The 23,430-nt window shown below is 34.1% G+C and overlaps 1 protein-coding gene across 22 annotated transcripts in view; it reads right to left on the bottom strand.

Moving 5' to 3' along the window:
* Positions 1–23,430, bottom strand: part of RALYL (RALY RNA binding protein like) — a 728,119-nt gene that overhangs the window by 375,811 nt on the left and 328,878 nt on the right. For 21 of the 22 annotated variants that reach the window (XM_055286644.2, XM_055286654.2, XM_055286638.2 and 18 more), the window contains one exon: positions 12,421–12,699. In XM_055286644.2, the coding sequence (XP_055142619.1) occupies positions 12,421–12,676 (256 nt within the window). In that variant the 5' untranslated portion in view covers positions 12,677–12,699. Of the gene's footprint in view, positions 1–12,420; positions 12,700–15,944; positions 15,965–23,430 lie in introns of those variants that run through there. The other variant, XM_063643366.1, reaches the window with a different exon arrangement.

Genomic DNA, 23,430 nt, shown 5'->3' with positions numbered 1-23,430 from the left:
ATCATACTATATAAAAGGATGACTACAGTAGGAAGAGACACCAATTCCAAGTTTGTATTTACTAAATATTGCTTCAAATATATAAGGCAAAATAAAGAACTAAGAAGATAAACAGAAAGATCCATAATCATAATTCACATCTATTAATAACTGACAGAAAAGAAGACAAAAATCAGTAACGATGCGGAAGGTCAGGGTAATTCAATTAGCGATTTTTGCCTGTTTGACACATAAAGAAAGATGCCCAGAACAACAATAGAATATATGTACTGTGTGTCAACTGCATATAGAACACTAACTAAAACTGACCATATCTAGGGCTATTTAAAGGTTCTCATTGAATTTTAATTAATTTTATTATTTATTATTCTCTGGTTACAGTGAAATTAAGCTAAAATCAATTTTTAAAATTATAATGTCAGTAACGAACCTCTCAATAACCCATGGTCAAAGAAGAAATACAGACATGAACTAGAAAATATTTATCAACTAAATGATTCTGAAAATATGACATATTAGAACATGTGGGATGAGGCTGAGTCTGTGCTCAGAATTACAGACCTCTATGCTGTTTTAGAAAACATGAGAAGCTAAAAATCAATGATCTATGTCTTCATTCATGAAGTTAGGAAAAGAGTGGCAAATTAAACCCAAAAAGTGTAGAAGAAAAAAAAAAGGATATCATTCCAGAGTAATGAAGCAAAAACGAACATGCCATAGAGAAAATACACAAAGCCATAATTTGGGTACTTGAATAGATGACTAATCTGACTTAAAATGAAAGAGGTAAGGGAAAAATTATCACTATTCTGATTAAAAAAACAAAAAGACGTAACTTAAAGTTCTTAATCTTATGCTAATATATTTGATGTGTATCAAATGTACACTTCTTTTTGAAAACTCATTTTTCCATAACTGACACAAGAAAATATTTTAAAAATCTCAATAGTACTTTTCAATGAAGGCAATTAGATCTGTATTAAAGATATTTCCACAAAATATTCCAGACCCAACTGGCATCATTGATGGATTATCCAAATGTTATGAAATATTACCAATCACATGCAGATTCTTCCAGATAACAGGAAAAGTAGGAATACTTCCTAGTTTGTTCTAAGATGCCAGCATCTCCTCGACAGTAAAAATGACATGTACATAACAGGAAAAAAATATTATAAGCCAATCTTTTATCATGAACATAAGAGGTTAAAAAAAACCACAAAAGATAACACTTTCTTTTATCATGTTGGGATTCCAGAAGTATGAGACTGATTTCACAATCAAAGATCAATTGTTGTAGTTCATCACACTAACAGAATAAAAGGGAAAAATAAAAATTCATTTGAATGTGAGTGCATGAAATATACTTGATAAAATTCATCATGAGTTCCTGGTAAAAATTGTTAGCCAACTAGAAATAGAAGATAACTTCCTTAATTTAATAGAGAGTTTACACATACACACATACACACACACACACACAAATCCTATGATAAACAATAATATCAAAATATTAACAGGTTTCTCATGTAATGAGATAAAGATACCTACCATCATGATTGCTCTTCAATATTATTCTGGAATAAGCAAGGAAAGAAATGTGTACGTACTGGAAGATAATAAATAAAACTCATTTTTTGCAAGAGACATTGTTATACACATCCACTGGTTTAAAAATCTAGAGTAAGCTTAAAATTAATAAGTGATTTTAGAAGGTCATAAATACATCAATAAATAGACCAGGAATAAACAATTAGGAAATATGTCCAAAATGGTGTCATTTACAGTATTTATCAGTATTATCTACAATATCATATTTGCAGCATACATTTAATTACATGTAAATTAAAATGTGCATGTGTGTGTGTCTGTGCATACATATATATATATATATATATACTTGATCACTTAATATCTATTCAGAGGGACATTTCAGGGCAGTTAAAAAACAAGGGTCTCTTCAACAAATCCTGTGGGATTACTTGATATTCATATGGAAATGAGTGAATCTTTTTCACTATCAAATACCATACCAAAAAATTCAGTTCCAGAGGTAGTAAAGTCTAAATGTGAATAGTAAAACCAACACGAAAGTCTCTTACAAGGAAACACAGAAGGATGTCTTTATGGCCAAAGAAGAGGCAAAGATTTTTTTCAACAAGACAGAAAAAGCAGAAACCATCATGACTATTTGGTCTCTTTTGGGATCTTACTGATCACCTAGTCCCATGGCTTCCTCACCAATGAGAAAATTAGAGCCAGAGAACATAAATTCTTGTAACAGGACCAACACCTTCAGAAAGCTAAAGATCTAGGACCTGTTTCTCCAGTTTTCTAAATTCATTTTTAGAAGGCATTAAACAGTAGGACTTAATTGGATGTCTAGCCCTTTTGCCTTCTTTTAGGTTTTTACATCACTTTGTATGTCCCAGGCAATGTTTTTAACCATTTTACATATATTGATGCATTTAATCCTCACAACTCTATGAGGTGGGCCCTATTCTGATACCTACATTTTACAGACAAGACAATAGCAGCTGCTTCTTTAGTAACATGTCCAAAGTTCCACATGTCCTAAGTGGAGAGCTAGGATTCTAACATAGGAATCGTGAGTCCTGAGCCTAACTCAAAACCACCACCTTTCACAAACATTGCAAGCTATATTTCAATTCTGTGTTTTGGTTCCAATTAAAATTACTTAAGAATTGCAGCCTATAAAGATTTTCTTCATGATTATACTCAATTTGTTTGCCACCTATTTTAGATTAACAGTTAAATTCAAATCTGCATTTCCTAACAGGCCTCCAAACAACCTTATAATACTTTTTATTTAAAATTCCAGTAGCACCTGATGTGTGTTACATAATGCCTTGAGTTTCCCACTTCCTATTGTGTGTTGTTTTATAGGTGAACATTTTACTCCACAACTGGCCTATAAGCCTTTCTTAAATAAATTTACAATACTTCATTTTATGGTATTTGATCTGTATTACATAATGCTTTATCTTGTATTTATCATCTTCATCTGCATGTTATCTTATGTATAAATATTTTACTCCACAATTAGAATATTTTCCAAGAGCTGTAATCTATTTTGTTTTATTATTTTACTTTGTATTTTATGTTATTTCATTTTGGTGGGGGCACTATGTTTTTATTCTCTTTTAGAATTTAGTATATGTTGGCAAGCATCTAAAACAACACATGTAGTGTTGAAAGAATAAATATTTCTAGTAGTAGAGCGTTCTAAAATTAGTTCATAAATGACTTCCAGACATTTTATTCCCCACATTAAAGGACAACTGGAGACACTGATTTTTTCTATTTATTTTATATATTATTTAGCTTTGTAGTAGGGATTAAGTAACAACAAGCAAGTTAGAACTAATAAGATCTTTAAATGTTGCTCAGAAGTTTCCAGTGATAGTTTTAATGAAAAGAATTATTTACAGTCTCTACCACTGCTTTCACTAATTTAGGTTCAGTGATTGAGTCAAATAACCAATTTTAGAAATAGAAAGCAAATCCCCCGGGCTTTCTATCATCTGTGGGGCCATGTATCTCCCTGGCTGACAGACCGTTAGTTCTATAATTCATTCTATCGTGGAGGCTTGCTAATTAGCATTTGTTTACAGCATTTTAAGTAGCTCTGTTTAATTACTGAAAACCTTAAATGTCTGTTGTGCTTTATAACCCACATAGTATTGTTTTTATTACTTATTAATCGATGACAGTGAAAGATGAGGATGAAGACTTCTTAAACAATTACCAGATTTATACATACGTACATACACACCTTGGAAGTAGAATTAAGGAAACTTACAGTAATTATGCACAATGTTGGAAGAAATTTCTGAGATTTTTGTTTCCATAAAACCTGCTCTAAGTACATTATAGAATTCCCTTATTCGTAAAATGAGTTTAATTAAATCTACTATCTAGCTTCCTTGAAGGATGCTGGAAAGATAATTTTTAAAAAATGTAATGTAGTGTACCTTGATCTTCTTTGAGAAGGTTGATGAGGAAAAAATGACATATAAATAAAAAACATTATTACTACAAGCCACTGATACAGGATGGCAATATATTTCTATGGATCTCAGAAAAGATGAAACAAAAGTGATTTGTTCTGAATACCATCTCGTAAGTAATTTTTCACACTCTCACTCATTTGCATACCATTTAAGTCCCTCCACAGCCTTGTGAATAGACTTTTTTTTTTTTTTTTTTTGAGACAGGATTTCACTTTCACTGAGGCTGGAGTGCAGTGGCATGATCACAGCTCACTGTAGCCCGCTGCCTCAATTTCCCGGGCTCAGCTGATTCTCCCACCTCAGCTTCCTGAATAGCTAAGATCACAGGTGCATGCCACCAAGCCCAGCTATTTTTTTTTTTTTTTTTTTTTTGAGACGGAGTCTTGCTCTGTCACCCAGGCTGGAGTGCAGTGGTGCGATCTCGGCTCACTGCAAGCTCCGCCTCCCGGGTTCACGCCATTCTGCCTCAGCCTCTCCGAGTAGCTGGGACTACAGGTGCCCGCCACCACGCCCGGCTAATTTTTTGTATTTTTGGTAGAGACGGGGTTTCACCATGGTCTCGATCTCCTGAACTCGTTATCTGCCCGCCTCGGCCTCCCAAAGTGCTGGGATTACAAGTGTGAGCCACCGCACCCGGCCAGCCCAGTTAATTTTTGTATTTTTTGCAGAGATGGGGTTTTGCCATGTTGCCCAAGCAAGTCTGAAACTGCTGGGCTCAAGAGATCTGCTTGTCTTGGCCTCCCAAAGTGCTGAGATTATAGGTGTGAGCCACTGCGCCCGGCCCGTGAATACAGTTGTTTTTTTTTTTAAATATACATATATATATATAATATATATTTATTATACTTTAAGTTCTAGGGTACATGTGCACATATACACCGTGAAAAGAGTTTTTAAAACAAATATAGTAGTTATTTCTACATAGCATTCCGCAATTGATGAACTACTTTGCATAATCTGTATAACATAAAATCTGGTAGGAAAATTGGATGTTTAAAATATAGGAATGAGTTGAACGTTTTGTTAGTGGAAAAAGCTAAAATGGTGAATAGTTTCAAAGGTTGTTAAGAAAAATTCCAAGATTTACATATTCAAATATTTTGTATGCTTATTGCAGCTAATATTTAAAGTAGCTGAAGCACTAACTTTTGATTTGTATCTTAGAGAGTGGAAGTTTTGTTAACCTATCAAGTTAAGAAATTACGATAACAATATCTTCTTTAGACACTGAGGCAAAAGCTAAAAATTATCTTCTTTTCTCTCAGTCCAAATGGTAATAGAATTATATAATGGTGCATTGCTGAAAGTGCTATTTATTACCTGCAGCATTCTTTAGATGTTTTCTACAGGATTTTTCATGACTGAGAAATCTCCATAAGGTTCATGTCCTTCTTTAGGGGTTCTGCGATAGACTACTTTGTCAAAAGTGATTATCTATACTCATTTCACCCCAGGCTCTCTGTCAATCTGTCCTTGCTAGATGTTCAGATACTCCATCTAATTTGAAGCTGGAGGCATATGCAGAAGAATAATACTTACCAAAGTGAAATAGGATAGATGCTTGGTAAAACTAATGTATTTGTTAGAGACAACATCAACTAGGGATACTACAATTCTGTCTTTGTCTTAACAAGTTTTTAGTGTTGTTGTTGAATAATATATATTTGAAGATCGTCCTGAGCCTCTGAGTAATCTTGGTACTCCGCATTTTTCACTTAACCCTTCCATGATGCTTTCTTTTTCTTCATCATTTCTAGTGGCGATTAGACATGTTCGAATGGAGGGATCTAATGGAGGAAAATCACACCTCTAAAAGGCAGTGTATTAAAGATGTGAAGAGACAGAAGGCTTTGTAACAAACTGATAAGTGGGTAAGCTATGTTCATGAATAAATTAAAATTGCCCTGAAATGCACTTACTGAGTTTTATTTTCTGAACAATTGGAAAAGATACATTCTTATTATAAATTATGAGTTACTGTCAAAATAACTCAAAGCATTGTTTTAATATAGTTTTACCTAAGACCATTAGAACAATTCTGAAAATTAATGGAGTTTATTTTGGTATGATTACCCTACAATAGGAATTCTTAACTGGAGTGATTTTGCCTCCCAGGACACATTTGGTAACATGGAGACAATTTTTGGCTGTCACTATTTGGAAGGGGTACTATAGGTATCTTGCAGGTAGAAGTCAGGATGCGGCTGGGCGCGGTGGCTCACGCCTGTAATCCCAGCACTTTGGGAGGTCGAGATGGGCGGATCACGAGGACAGGAGCTCGAGAACGTCCTGGCTAACACTGTGAAAAACCCGTCTCTACTAAAAAATACAAAAAAAAAAAAAAAAAAAAAAAAAAAATTAGCCAGGCGTGGTGGCAGGCGCCTGTAGTCCCAGCTACTCAGGAGGCTGAGGCAGGAGAATGGTGTGAACCCGGGAGGCGGAGCTTGCAGTGAGCCGAGACAGCGTCACTGCACTCCAGCCTGGGCGACAGACCAAGACTCTGTCTCAAAAAAAAAAAAAAAAAAGCAGGGATGCTACTAACATCCAACATCCTACCATGCACGGGACAGGCCCCGCAAACACAGCAAAATCAACGAGAGTAACTTTTTACTCTCAAAAGTATTATTGTTTGGATGACAGAATTTATGATCACTCTGCTGAAATGGAATAAATTTCTAGAAAGAGAAACAGTAAAAATAATTAGGGTCAGAAAATGTGAGCCAACAATCTTGCACCACCATTTGTGTGATATAGACTAACTTCATTTCTCTGTGCTTTGGCTCCTAGCCAGCAGAATGGGCATAAATACTAATATTATTTTTTGGCATTGTTGTGAAAATCAAAGAAGACAGTACGTGCATGAAAGAACTTTGACAATGATGAAGTGCCATGAAAATATCCAGCTATTAATAAGAGAAAACTATGAAAGGATGACATTTTAAGGAATGTGTAGGAAGTTTTTCATGAATAGAAATCTTTCTTCAAACCAATATATCATTCACTCTAACCTTTGAATAAAGTATATATGCGTTAATATTTCACGCTTATTAAAGATTGGATTATATTTATAAAAAACTGAAATCAGGCCTATGGAACAGTTATCTTTGGAATGTCTGTTGAAGAATTTCAAGATTAAATACCTAGTCTCCTTAGCAAGCTGATCACAATCACTTTGCCTTCGCTTAGCAGCAACCCCAACTATATCGTCTCACTTTCTGGGGAACTTGCAATTGCCACTTCTCCTGCCTTCTTCTCCCTGTTCTCTTCTTATTTCTCCTCCTCCTGCTTCTTTGTCTTCTTCCTGTGGTGCTCTCTTCCATGTGAGGGACCCCTTTAGCCAAATCCATCCATTCCTCCAACTAACCATCTATCCAATCATTCATCCAATACATCCTCACTGAGCATTTGCCATGGAAGTGTTAGCATTTTGTTAGGTGCTAAGAAGATGAGTAAAAACACACATATTCCATGCCCTAAGAAACTTATAGCTTAGAGGGAGAAGGGACAGATATCAATAACAAAATAATAAATATAAAAATACAATTGAAAAGAAGATACTGGCTAGAAAGTGTAGTAAAAGACTCCAGCTAGCTTTGAGAGACACAAGTAGGTTTCACTAAAGTACTGAAATTTCATTTGAGATCTGAAGAATGATTAGCCAGGCAAAAGGGATTAAGTGGGGAAGTAGGGTGAGGTAGTGCAGAGCTTCATAGGGAAGAACATTCTGAGCAGTCTAGATAGTATGTGCAAAGGCCCTGTTGGGCGATAGAACACAAGTTGTTGAAAGAACTGAAAGAAGTGAATTTAGTTGGAGCTCTAAGCAAGGCTGAGGGGGCTGTGATGTGAGTCTGCAGGTGACAAAGAAACAAATGAGGTAGAAACTTGTAGCCCACAGCAAAGGTTTCAGTCTTTTTTCTGAGAACAATGAGGAATCCCTGAAAGTTTTAAAAGACAGTGACATGATTAGATTTGCATTTTGAAAAGATCACTCTGGATGCAAAACAGTTGGGGATAAAAAGACGTTTGAAATCCATTGCTCACAGCACATGCTTGACAGGAATTGTTACAAGCATTTGAATGTTCTCTTCTTTGTTCTTACATCTCTCTCAAACATCTTCCTCTCTACTAAGACAATTCCATTACTTCCTTCAGGATCTCGTTAAGTATATTCACCATATTTACTTTAAAATTGACCATCCCTAGTCATCATGGTCCCACTTTGAATTATTTCTGCATTTGCAAGACACTTACAATGTGATAAAATTAATTTAATTCTCTGCTTTATATATTCTCTTCCCAAAGCACACTTTGCTTCTTAAGGACAGGGGCCTGCATATGGGTTTCAGAACAAAAATGATTGCTCTAGATAAATTATTTTTCAGTGTTTGGTTCCTCCTACTATCAACAGCTGGCTTCTCAAGTTCATAAATTGTATCTTTTACAAGCATTGTAACAGTAAAATAATCTGAATATAAAGAAAGACATTGCAAATGTTTATTTATAGCATGTTTGTAATCAAGCCAATGTAATCAGTAGATACATAAAATTGGCACTGTCTAGTCTTAGTCTCTAACCTCTGCATAACATTTTGTGTAAAAGGACACTTCGTATGTGACTACTCATAAAAATTGTCTCTATTAAGTATTCAAAAAGTTTTTATCTCGCATATAATGTGTTTGAGGAAAAAAGTTCTAATGACTACACTTAGATTGAAAAATGCAATAAATATTTCCAATATTGACAAACTTAGAATACAAACTCAAATATTTAGAGGATATGTTAAATTTCACCTGCTTATATTTAAATTGTATTAAAATCAATTAAATAACCAAATACAGATGTGCAGTTTTATGAGGATTTTTACATTATAGGAATTGTGATTAAAAATATTTTGAATAATTTCATAGATACTGACTTTTTAGGAATCCCTAAGTAATATGAGTCAAAATGCAATCGTTTTTGTTTTTCCACAGAGGGTTTAGCAGTCTTCTATTATATATCAAAGACAGAAGCTAAGAATAAACACGGATGCCCTCTATCATCGTGCAAAAGACGTGCCAAACAACTGGAAATGTATAAGAAAGTAAATTAAATTATGGCCAAGTTATCTATAGTCTTCATAAAACTTTAAGAACTCACATTAGGGTGTTTAATTTTTCCTGGTACTACTGATTTTTAATTTTTAATCTCTAAATTATATATAAATATTTTAAACATGTAGTAAATAAAAGATTATTCCTTTTCAGAAAATGATATACAACTATGCATTATTTGAGATCAAATAAGATAATATAGGTAAAGTACTAATCCGATGCATGATCTAATCAATATTAATTTCCTTCTCACTCTTAAGAAAAAGGAGAATGCTTAGATAGGTCATGGTACCTGACACTAATAATAACTTCATATAATAATGGCCTATTATTTCATCCATAAAAATGCGCTTCATATTAAGACTGGCTGGAGTTTGTTTGGGGGCAGATTAGAAAGAGTTTACTTGGGAATCAAAAATCTCAAGAAGCAAGTGATTAATATACTTGAACTTAAGTTTTGCTCAAATCATCAAAAACAAAAGTATAATACTTAAAGCCAGAAATGTATATACATCCTAGAAACTAAGGGTCTTCTTCAGGACCTGATGGAGGAACTAACTTCTATAGGGAACAATTGGAAGACATGCCTTTGCCTGAGTTTCTAGCAACATAGGTTTAAAAAAAAAAAAAAAAAAAAAAAAAACCGTGGGTATATTCAAGCACTTGACCTAAAAAGCAAAGTTGTTAGATAAATTTTAACATACTTGCTTTGTATGAAGTCATTCAGCTTGGACAGAAGTAGTGAAAGACGAGATTTGAACTAAAGAAATAAAGTCTAAGACTTGGTTTCAGGCACAAAGTGTGATTACAGATAATTAGGATATATGCTCTAAAGATTTATCTGAGGACAAAACTAAGAGAGGATCTAAGAGGAATAACTGAGAATGAGAAATGGTATCTTAGAAGAGGTACAATTTAACTTTGTGCCTCTCATAGCAAAGCAATTTGCTGTCATCATTTTTTTCCTTGGGTTTGTGCAGGTAAGGCACTACATTTTTAGGGTGGTATTTATCTTTCTTTGTCCATTGCATTCTTCTCAAACAGACAGCAATCAACTGAGTAGTGATAGGAAACAGAACTCCAGAAAATTAGCTGTAGCTCATTAAAAAGTGAATCAGGCTTTTAATTGATCTTAAACTGATAATTAATTTTTTCAAACAACAAAAATAATTAAATGCATTTCCTCAAGTATTTGTTAGTTTCATAACAATCAGGATACAGACAGTAAATAGAGCTTGCCCTGAAATCTGCTGGGATATGGCCCTGAATTAAGACTTTCAACTTAAAAAGGAAAACAAAAATGTTAGAAAATTACCTTATCAAAGTAAGCAAGCAGAATGGAGACATTAGGGAAAACAAAAAGACAGGTGGAAAATATACCAATGTCTGTTGGAAAGCACTTCCTTTCTTTAAAATACAGAAAGTTGGATGGGACCAATGTAAATAAAAACTATATTCCTATCTGATCGTGATTTGTTTGTAGTTAAATATCAGGCACTTACGCAAAACATCTTTTGCTTTTTTCCTTCAAGACTATTACCTCTGACTTCTACATTTTAATGAATTCATACCTTCCCAAATAGTTTTAATTGTGTTATATCATTTGATAATATTCACAATATTCTTAACACTCTCCTAGCTTGATTTCTCTATACTTTTAACTTGCTTCTTTTGTATGCTTCTTCAGCTTTATATTTGTGGTCACAACACAGGTAAGATTATAAATTGAACTATGTAATCCAGATGCTGATAGGTGCTATGAAAAAAATTAACACAGAGTAATGGAATAGACAGTGAAAGAAGGAGGAAGATGACTATTCTATTTTAGATAGGCTGGTCAGTAAAAGCCTCTCATTGGAGGTAAATGTTTAGCACAGCACGCTCAATAAAGAAGGGAGAAAATAATTAGCAAAAACCTGTCGTCTGAGCAGAGGGAATAGCAAATACAAAGCCTCTGACGTAGGAACAATCTTGGAATGTTTGAGGCATTATCAAGGCAGCCAGCATTACTAGAGTGGTTCAAGAAGGGAGATAGAATAAGGAGATAGAATTGAAAATGTGGCAGTGTAGGGCATTGTAGGTATGGTACAGAATGTGAATCTTATTCTGTATGAGAAAGGCATTACAGGTTTAAAAGCAGGTTAAGAACATAATCTGATCAATGTTTTTAAAAGACACTCTGGCAAGAGTAAAAAGAAGTGGACCAACTAGGGAGTTATTTCAGTGCCCCTGAGATACAATCATGGGCTGTATGAGATGGCCTTCAGCACACATTTAAAAGGAGATTGGGTTTGGACTATATCTGCAATATATTGACAAGCGAACTTGATGATGGGGGAAGTTAAGAATCAAAGTTGTTGTTGTTGTTGTTTTTTCTTTTTAAAGAAACTGGATAACATGGGGGTTCCCTTCTTTACTGTGATGAGGAAGTTTGGGAGTGGAGAATGTTGAGGGTGTGGAAAATCATGGGTTTTGTTCTGGGCATATGAAGCTGAAATGCCTTTTGAGTATCCATAAGAAGATGCTGTACAATGAGTTTGATATATTAATCAAGACAGAACAAGAAACATAAATTGAGGAATCATTAACATATTAACCGTACTTTTTTCCTAAGGTAGAAAAACATCCAAATAATTATCTAATTTTTATTTTTATCTACACATTAAAAAATATTTTTCCAAGTCTTTTTATTTCAGACTGCATTGTTTTCCTTTCTTTGAAAAAATCTATATTATTTCTTGAACATTAGACAGAAATCTGATTATTATGCATGATTATATAGGTATAATATACAAAATCCTTAACTAGATTTTTAAAATATGAATTATATTCCTTTCCCCATTCTAAAAATTTACTTTCTTTTGCTATTTTCTATCCCTTCTCCTCCAAAACATAGGAAATGAGGAAAATGCATTAGGCTCAGATCAAATGCTATAAGTATGACAAGTGAAGTTATTTTTTGCATAGGATAGTGTTTCCTGGAAGACAGACGCTATCTAAAGTCAAATAAAGTTAAACCTGATGCATATTATTATTTGCCTGGCTGTGTTAGGATGGGTGGAAGTAATAAGTATTGCAAAGTAGCCTTGATCTCAAATTTATAAATTTGTAGAGAAAATAAGATACCTATATATAAAACAATATGATGATGAACAAATATAAATAATAAATATAAAATCACTCTAATTGGTTAAAGAAGAGGTAGAAACAACAGTGGTGTTGGGTTTTGTGAAATAAAACAATTTCCAGATATATGAACAATAACGTGAGATCCTTGTCTGAGCATGACTTACCAAGTGGTTGGCCGGCGATGACTCTGGCATTTTCTCCAGCCACTGCAGCTCTTGCATGTCGCTCACTCATGTACTGTACAAATGCATAACCTTTGTGTACGGAACATCCAACTATTTTTCCATACTTTGAAAAAATGGCTTCAATGTCAACTTTCTTGACAATTGCTGTATTTAGATTGCCAATGAAAACACGGGAGTTGATAGACTTGGGGTCATTCTTATTGGTGACATTGCTGGTCTGTGTTTTGCCAGTCATGATTGGCTCTCCTTGCTTTAATCCTTAAACAAACAAACAAACAAACAAACAAAACAAATAATCAAAAGGTAAATCATTAGATTGAATGAGTATCACTGGCTTTTTAACAGTTTTTCAATATTACACTCAGGAAACCTCCAATCCCTAAGTATTAATGATTTTCTCGAGAATAAAATTAATATATTTAGTAATATAAAAGGTAAGCATTGCATTGCTAAATACAGTAGAAAAAACAGAATCACTTAACATACAGTTATAAAGATTCTTGATTTGTTAATGACTGAACACTTTGCAGTTATTTTTATATTTAAGTCTATCTATTTTGCAAAAGAAAGTTTGAGGAAAATCTGCCTTATTCTATCAACAGCAACCAAAAATCCAACATGGCTAAGGTCTGATGATAGATGTAATACAGAAATGTGACCTCCATCTTCTGTTTGAGTACATGCATTTTTATTTCTATATTTCTATAATGGGTAGACATACTGTCTATTTCAATATCAGAACCCTTCTGTCAGAAACTAACAATTTGTTCCATTAAAGGCTGTGGAAAAGAAAAAATGGTATTAGAAATTCAATTCGAAAATTTAACATAAGAAAACTACAATTTTAAAAATAAGTGACTTAGCCAGAATACTATATATGCTATTTATTTGAACCAATAGTACATGTCAGCTTCATAAAAACACAAAACAAAATAAAACATACGAGCCAGTGTTCATCAATGATCAGCAAATTAGTAGATTAGGTAACTGTCGAAATTTTATTCTTAACCTCACTTTCTAATTCACTTAACTAAAGGCTCCTATGTTGCCTAACGATTGCTAGTTTTTTTAAAAATCATTTTGTGAGCTTGGTAGAATATTTGTGTTTAATTAAATTAAACAAAACTTGTATTTCTAAGTGTTCCAGCACATACAGATTTATTCTTAAGGCCTTGAAAATTCCTTCCTTCCTTCCTTTCCTTCTTTCCTTCCTTCCTTCCTTTCCTTCTTTCCTTCCTTCCTTCTTTCCTTCCTTCCACAACATTTGCTAACAACCTATTTTTTTGTCATGCATCATTTACAGTACCTATTAATTTATAGACACCATTAAGGCTAAACTAAAATTTCAACAAGGTAACAGTCTCTGACATTGATGATCATTGTTGAACATTAGCTAATTGATACTGTTTGTCAGTGACAACTATATTTTTATATGAAGGCTCTCTTAAAACATTACAGCTACAAAAATAAGTGCATCTGATTTTTAAGAATCATTTAAAATGGTATTTCTAAATTAAGCATTAAGGTGGTGGAAGTCTTTAAGGCATGTAAATTGGATATGCTTGAAAATGTACTTATTATGCATTTAAACCAGGTACTCCTGAAATCAAGAGCAACCAAGTAGCATAAAATGTTTCAAATTAAGTTGTTCAATATTACATTTTTAAAGCTTTACTTCATATTGGACAGCCAACATTATAAATATCTCCTTATATTGAAGATCAGTTTCATAAACAAAACATTCAGTTATTTACATAAAAATTAAGAGTAAAACATGATTAGAAACAAAGATTATGACACTGCTTTGTATTGATTCAGATTAGCTACATTTAAGTGGTTCCTTTATGAATTATTCAAAGTAGAGTTGAAGAAACAAAAGTTGATATATATATATATATATATATTTTATCTTGCAATTTGAGCTATTGCATATCTCAAGACAAATGCTCTGAGAATAAACTGAAACAAGAAAAATCAAGATAGGTAATTTAGAGTCAGTTTCCTTTCTTACCATTCCAGGCCAACACCAGTAATACAATCCATAGAAAGCATATTATTTTGTTTGTGATCTCATGTGACACATATTTTTAGAAACACCATAGCGTTATTTTCAAGGGTAAACAATTCTTATAGTTGACATTTTATTTCCTGGACAGATATACATTGATTAAAATGCAAACACAAGAATTGCTAGATTAGATCAGACCTGTGGTTTACAGAGCCCGTTGGTCTGCCATTGATAACCCTTGGTCAAATTTAATTCGAGGGTACAGCTGTACTCTGAAACCTCACTGTGAATGTCAACATGCTATCTTGGACTCTGCTCTGTTCTTTTATTCTGTGTGGATGACGCTCATACCTGTACCTCCAAACTGACAACTGTGTAATTCTAATTAATAACTCTTACTTACCTTAAAATCTATACATATCTATGTATCTAATATTTTCACAACCACCGACTTGTCAGTCTCTATCAGTGTTTATAAGAGTAAGTTTTGTCGTAGTATCGTATTCTGTCATTTCAACATTCTCTAAAAGTTAGGCCTCAATTCATAGTTTAGTATCTTTTCTATTACATAAACTTTTAAATCAGTTGAAGAAAGACTTCCACTTTCAGCCATGATGGAGTAACAGTGACTAAATTAACCCTCCTGACTCAAAGAAATAGAAAACCAGGGAAATATAGATGAAGCAACTGTTTTTCAGACATTAAACTACAGGCAGTACAGAGCCATTACATCTGAAAAAGAAGAGACAAGGAAAGTAAAACATAGGAGAGCCAAGCTTTCTGCCTGGAAAACATATTTCAGGTCTAGAGCAGTGTCTGTGGAGTGGGGAAGATATTGCAAACTGAGACAGTGACCCTACTGAGTTGAGGAGATACAGATCAGAGTTCAGAGCATCTAGGGCAGTTAGAATTTGAGTGACAGGTTTCTTGAGACAAGAGAGCTATGCAGACAAAGAACTCTAGAAATCTGCTTTAAAGTCCTTTGAACCTATGCCGATTTCTAAGTCATGTATGCAAAGGGTATAATTTCATGAGGCTGGGCAAGAAGTTATTGCAAACTTGTGAACTGAATGATTCCAAGAACTGCAGAAGGCCAAGAATCATTCAAGTTCCTACCAGCAGCAGTGGAGAGTCCAAATTGACTACCTGGAGAATTAAATTTAGGCATCAGAAGGGTGGGCCTTAGTAATGGAGATTAAAGATTCCAATAGGTAAATGTATTCTGTGACCATCCTAGCAAAAGTTGAAAACAAGGTTTAAGATGATCCAACTAAACCAGAAACAACCCAAATGTCTATCAAAGAAAAGTATAACACTTCTTTAAAAACAATAATTGGACCAGGTGTGGTAGTTCACGCCTGTAATCCCTACACCTTGGGAGGCTGAGGTGGGCAGATGGCTTGAGGTCAGGAGTTTGAGACTAGCCTGGCCAACATGGTGAAACCCCATCTCCACTAAAAATACAAAAAAATTAGCCAAGTGTGGTGGCACACACCTGTAAATCCCAGCTACTCGGAAGGCTGAGGCAGAAGAATTGCTTGAAGTTGGGAGTCAGAGGTTGCAGTGAGCAGAAAGTGCCCCACTGCATTCTAGTGACAAAGTGAGGCTCCATCTCATAAAAAAAAAAAAAAAGAAAGAAAGAAAAGAGAAAATAGAACTCAATCACATAAAATACACTATTTTCACCATCATGCAAAAACTCCTACAGATCTTAAGAATTAAAATATGACCCATGATCAGAAGAGACATTAAAGATGTTAAAAAATGAATCAAATGGGACTTTTAAAGATAAAAACTGTACTATCTAAAAAATTTTTAAAAATCACTGAATGGTGATTAAACTGCAGAAGAATGGATTTGTGAATTTGAAGTTGTAGAAATAGAGAATATGTAAAATGTAGTATAGAGATAAAACACTGAAAAAATATACAGAGCCTCAGTGAGTTAATATTTAACTCTGTCAAGCCGTTAAACATATATAAATCTGGAGTCCCCAAGGAGCTAGTAGAAAAATATTCAAGAAAATTAATGGCCAAAACATTCCAAATTTGATAAAAATGATAATCCCACAGATCTAAGAATCTCAATGAACCTCAAGCAGAATAAATATATATATAACCACACCAGACACATCATAATAAAATTATTGAAAACAAGTGATTAAAAGAAAAAATAGAGAGCTGTCAGGCATTGGAAAAAATATCTATATTTTGACACAAACATGGTTTATAACAGTCAAAGAAGTGTTACAACTAAAAGACAAATGACAAGGGAAAATGAATTTTTCAGGGCAAACAAACTGTCTCTTTGTTTTTAATTTAGAAGTTTGGATGGAGCTCGTATAAAGTGTCTATCTATGAAAACTCCTGTAAAATAAAAGATAAACTGTAAACTACTGTTGCTGTTGTTCCAAAGAATTTTCTATGATTGTGGAAACATTTGATATCTATACTATCCAAAAAGTTAGTCAATAACCACATGTGACTTTTGAACCCTTGAAATCTGGCTAGTATGGTTAAGACACTGTATTTTTAATTTTACTTTGTTAAAATTGAGGCCACATTTTAATGAATTGCTCTACCCCAAAAGGCTAACAGGGATCTTGCCTTCTAGACATATAGGATAAAAGTAAATCAAAAATACATCTAGCCATTTATGTTTCATTCAAACCTAGAGAACGGCTATGTTTTTGGTCCTGAAAACTTAGGAAAGATATGATAGCGTAGCTGTATTTCAGAAGAATAAAAAGTTCAAGTATCTGTCATATGATAACTAATTTAAAAGATTAAGGGTTCATTCTGGAAATATCAGACTGAGGTGGTAAATGCTCTGTAAAATTATAAGGAAATGTGATCAGGATAAATAAAGCCTTTTAATTTGTATTTGAGAGAGATTTTTACCCTTGGATCCATATATGATACATTTATTATAAATTAAAAGCAGCTCAAAAATGTGCTTTAGATAAAATATTTTTTCGGAGCAGACAAAATCACCAGCTAGTAAACTCTACCATTCTGCTGATGTAGTGGTCTTGAATTTCCATTAAATGATAGAGTCACTAAGACACTTATATTGTATAAAAAATAAAAAACAACAACAGAAATAACAAAAAACATCCAGGTGATATGGATTGTCCTTGTGTCCCCACCAAAATCTCACCTTGAATTGCAATAATCTGTATGTATTACGGGAGGGACCCAGTGGGAGGTAACTGAATCATGGGAGTGGGTTTTTCTTTCCCCATGCTGTTTTCATGAATAAGTCTCATGAGTGTGAATAAGTCTCACGAGAGCCGATGGTTTTATAAAGGGAAGTTCCGCTGCACATGCCCTCTTGCCTGCTGCCATATAAGTCACGCTTTTCCTCTTCATTCGCCTTCTGCCATGATTGTGAGGCCTCCCCAGCCATGTGGAACTGTGAACCCATTAAACCTCTTTCCTTTATCAATTCCAGTCTCAGGTATGTCTTTATTAGCAGCAAGAGAATGGACTAATACAGTAAATTGGTACTGGGAGTGGGATGCTGCTGTAAAGATGCCCAAAATGTGGAAGCAACTATGGCTTCTTGCCTGCCACCATGTAAGATGTGCCTTTGCTCCTCATTAGCCTTCTGTCATGATTGTGAGGCCCCCCATTCATGTGGAACTGTGCATCCATTGAACTTCTTTCTTTTATAAATTAACTAGTCTCAGATATGTCTTTATTAGCAGCATGAGAATGGAATAATACATCAGGTATTCATGAGAGTCCACCAGCAATGTTAATATATAGAATATTCAAAAACCCAGGAAAGGATGAAAGAGAGGCAAAAATGACTAAGAAAGAATGGATCATACACTAAAAATTATAATCTGCTGAAGTCTAGAGCTATTACTCAACTGAGTACTATAAGATAAACCATGGAAAATGCTGCAATAAATACAAACTAAAGTTGTCACTTTTGAAAGAGAAAGTGATCATATCCAGTTGAAAATACCAGAGAAAATCTCCTAAAGTGAGTGAAATTTGAATTAAGCAATATTATAAAAATTTTCCTTTCTACCATTTTGTGTATAAAGCATTAAAGATATAAAATATTTTATTAAGAACCCACTGAAACTAGAGGTCACATGATAAATTTCACAGTAAATTGATTAATGTAAGAGATTTTATAAAGAAAAATAGCTTAAAATACCACTAAATGGAATCTAGAAATATTTTAAAAATTAGACAAATGATAGTATTTCATTCAACAGCTCATCAAAATTTAATAAAATTATTGTAAGCAACATAAAAATGAAATTACTGTAGAATAATGGGAATGCATTAATTTTTGCTAGAGCAAATAATGTTAGCTAAAATATCTTAATAGCAGAGACTAGGTTTGAATAGAACAATTAGGTACTAAGAAATAAGTGTTTTCATCTGGAGATTGAGATTAAGTAATTGGAAAGCCAAAATAAATATATAACTGTAGATAATGTTACAACTATAGTTATAAAAAGTTAATAATTTCTTATTGGTTATTTTAACTACACTACTGGAAATCAATGGATATTGGTAAGTCAATATTTAAAACTTGGTTGAGAATTTGGAATATTAATAAACTTCCATGTTAAACAATTATTTGTTAAATATAAATTAAATGACTGACATTTTGTAAACAAAGAGTAATAATAAGTGGTAAACTATCTCTTCGGGAACATTTAATGAAGTGCTGAAGATCCAAATGTAATTTGGCAGAGGGTTATAGTCTATAAGGAACCATCACCTTGATTCATAAGGGGGTTAAACACATTCATGCAGATGAAACAACACAACTGGCTGGGTCAGGCCAAAAATAGAGAATAAATAACCAATGGAACAAATAACCAGTGGAACTCCTTTCTATGTTGATGTATTAGTCTGTTCAGATTACCATTTAAAAAAATGCCATACTGAGTAGCTTAAATAACAGAAATTAATTTCTCACAGTTCCTGGGGCTGGGAAGTCCCAGATCAAGCTGATGGCCAATTTGGGTTCTGGTGACAGCTCTCTTTCTGACTTGCAGATAACTGCCTTATCACTGTGTCTGACATGTAAGAGAGAAAGAGCTCTGGCCTCTCTTCCACTTCTTATAAGGGCACAATTCCTATTATGGGATCTTCACACTCATGACCTCATCTAAATCAAATTATCTACCAAAGGCCCCACCTTCAAATATCATCACATTAGGGGTTAGGGCTTCAATATATGAATTTTGAGGAGACATATTTCAGTCCACAGCAGTTCATATTATCCAACAGTAAGAACCCATCTTTCATTTTGAAGTTTTGGGGAAATGGAATAAGCTCCCTCTGAGCCATAAGAGGCAGTGTGATTGTTGCTATATTTATTCTGTGAGAGCTCATGTAAACCAGTGGTCCCCAACCTGTTTGGCACCAGGGACTGATTTCATGGAAGATAATTTTTCCATAGGATGCAGGTGATGGGACAGGGGTGAGAGATGGTGAGGTGGTTTCAGGATGAAACCGTTCCACCTCAGATCATCAAACATTAGTTAGATTCTCCTAAGGAGCACGCAACGTAGATCCCTCACATGCATAGTTCACAGTAGGGTTCACACCCCTATAAGGATCTAATGCTACTGTTGATCCGACAGGAGGCAGAGTTCAGGCAGTAATGGTGGCTCACCGGCCACTCACCTCCTGCTGTGTGGCCCTGTTCTTAACAGGTGACAGACTAATACCTGTCTGCAGCCCAGGGACTGGGGACCCCTATCTAAAGGATGTCTATGTATCCAATCACTAAGATCACATAAAATATTCCGATGAAATTTTTACGAAGAAGAAAAGTTAAATATCAATTTTAAAAACAAAAAAGACTTACAGAAATAAGATCATACGGTGGTATCACTAAGAAGTATTCATTTCAAGAGGTTCTCCTAAAGACATTCATATTCTCCACATTCTCTGGAATGTGACCACACTGATATAATTCTAGGAAATTTAGCACATGTGATAATCTGAAAAGCATTTTCCTCTGCAAAACAAAGCTTAAATCACACATATTGTCTAAATACACTGACCACAATTATGCTTCCATAACTTTCTACTCATCAAGATGACCTAGTAAGAAGATAGTTTTGAGTTATATAGGAAAGTCAAATGAACAATAATTAGACTTTTTACTTTACTGGGGGAAATAGATCAGTCAAGGTCAGTACCCACTTGTGATGTAAGGATCTTGAGAAATGGAACAATTAAGAAACAAGCTTCCTTTAGTGATTGGCGATGTTGTGATTGGTGCTATGTCTACACTATCAGGGATTGTGTACCAAGCACGGTTGCAACCCTGTGTCACTGATTGCTATTTGAATCATATTTGGCAGAGGGCCAAGGACCATGGGACTCCATTACATTGTTTTGTGACTGGTCAGCAACATCCTGTAAAAATCAAAACCAATTTGGAAAAATCCCTTACTGGGCTGAGACTGGGAAGTCAGACTAAAGTGGAGAAGAAGAAATCAGTGACACTTTAATTCTTTATTCATATCATCCCCTTGTTTTAGTGCCTTGTAGACATTGCTAAAAGGGTTCCATTTAGGACATTTCTCATTTTAAAAGACGGTCTAGAAGCCATTAAAACTATCTCAAAAATAATTCTGAAATGCTTAGTTTATATTTAACAAGCACAAACCACTTAAGGCATATCTGCCATTGGTCTAAGTGATTATGAAATACTCATTCATTTACAGCAGTGAGGGAAGGATTTCACTTCTTTTCTTTGTTTCCTCTGGGATCTGGAGTATTTTCAAATAGTGCTCTAAGTTACTTAGAGAAGATACCAATCACTACAGAACCCAAGGAGTCTACACTGAGAGACTTATTTACTGCCAAACCTATTCATGTAATGTTGAGAATAGCTACCAACTGCTAAGACTTTGTGATTTATATGATTCATATTAAGAGAGGATGGCAGTTTAAAAAGTATCTTGAGAATTCCCAGAAACTGTTATAATTTTTCTTAAATTATAAGATCCACAAATCTACAAACTCCAGCTAAATTTCCCTGAAATATGTAAAATAGAGTATATGACATATAACTGTATATTCACCTTCTTCTGTTACTTAATAATAAATGGTATGACAGTTCACATTAATGAACTTGAACAAAGCAAATCTGGAGAGTCAAGGCAAAAGCATCATTATATTCATTTATAATTGATGTAGTATATGAAGACAGCAATGTAGAAAGAATAAGACTGTTCTTGTGTATTCACTGGAATCAAACTCTGCTGTATCCCTCTTATTCCTCCACTGAATAAAACATCTTTCTCCATTTTAAAACTCTCTGTCACAAAGAGCTAAATTGCAGGAGATAAACATTGTCATGCCCACAGGAGAAATTCACTCAATCCTAGTTAACAGGTCCATTCTATTCTTGTCCTCTTCGTTCAAACTGTCAATCATAACAGTTCCCTCAGGAGTTAAGATCACTAAGTGATTTCATGTAGGCTACTATACTGCCCACAGAGATGCATAACTTTCAATCATTATTGATGCAGCTTTGGAAGACTGGCCGTGAAGGGAAAGGTCTTAAATCCCATAATCAATCCCCTGAAATTTCTTGAACTCTTCTAAAATAAAAATAAACGTGCTACAATAGATGCAATGGTGAATTTCTTCCTACAAACTTGAATGTTTGGAGTTGCATTAGGCAGCGAACAAAAATGATATAGTGAAAATGCCTACTGTATGGTGATAGGAACTATGGATATGATTTTTAACAAGATGAAGATAGATAAGATGAAGTTCCTATTTACACATTCCTTAAATTCAACTGCTATGACTGTAGACGCAATGTCATAAATGATAGCATCTAGCAGTGCATTACTGCAAATACTGACTTAGAATGTAATTTCTCATTGGTAAAATAAATCTTATTCCTATTGATGCAATAGTCTATGATGATATTCATGAGTTTCCACTTCTCCCTTCCCCTTAGCTATAGAAAGCAGAATTTCCCTAAAACTTTGGAAAATTCCAAGAAATGTAGAAATTAAAAATTATGGATGCTTTTTCTCTAATAAAAGCTAGTGTTTAAGCTTAGTCAATGTTAAAGTTTATTAAGATCTTACTCCAGAAATAATAGTAAGGAGATGGTTGACTGTAGGTATAACTATACCACTACGTCTTAGTTCACTAGACATTTGTTGTCTCCACTTAGACTTTGCACTAGATTTTAATGTTAGCATAAATAGTATAACATAGAAGATTTTCAAACTTGGGAGAATAAATCTACCTTAGGTTTTTAGAATGCTTAACCATTAGAGTTATGCCAACAAGGACTCCAGGCTCAGCACTACTTCTTTTTAGCTGAGTAACTTTTAGCAGTTATTTAGGCTCTCTGATCTTGAGATTTCCATCTTTAACTTAACAATGGTGATAGGAACTATGGATATGATTTTTAACAAATTTAAATGAGATGCACTAAGGTACTAAGCACAGTATTTGGCATAGAAGAGGTAATTTTAAAATATTAGCTTAGTTATTATTCAGAATACATGGATAAGTTAGAAATTCATGCCTTAGATTATTTTCTTCAGTGGAAATGTTTTCAGGTACATTGAGTTTATCCAAGGATGTTTTACATCTCCCTTTTGAATACTTCTGCATTCTCAGGCAATTTTCCAGCAATCTGATAACTTCTCTGAAGCTGAATTTGGACTTTGATTACTAGTGCTTTACATAACTTCCTTCCCAAATGCATTTGCTGGGTTCTTTGGATATATGACACAGCCTGTAGTATTTTATCTTATATAATTTTAATGTTGAAGTAAGCATGCTGGTCTCAACAGTTTCTTGTGGATCAACATTGCTGGAGAGTGTTTTAATTCACAAATGACATATAACACCCTTGGTTGATATTTACCTTGTACTCAGGAGCAGTTGTGATTCTACAGGTATCTTTCCTTCAGTATTATGATCTAGCCTTTGGGTATCGCCAGCATATACACAATC

This window comes from Symphalangus syndactylus, chromosome 7 (assembly GCF_028878055.3).
Source record: "Symphalangus syndactylus isolate Jambi chromosome 7, NHGRI_mSymSyn1-v2.1_pri, whole genome shotgun sequence".
NCBI classification, from domain to species: Eukaryota; Metazoa; Chordata; class Mammalia; order Primates; family Hylobatidae; genus Symphalangus; species Symphalangus syndactylus.
Note: the sequence above shows the minus strand (reverse complement) of the source record. Positions and strands in the feature narration are given on the sequence as shown.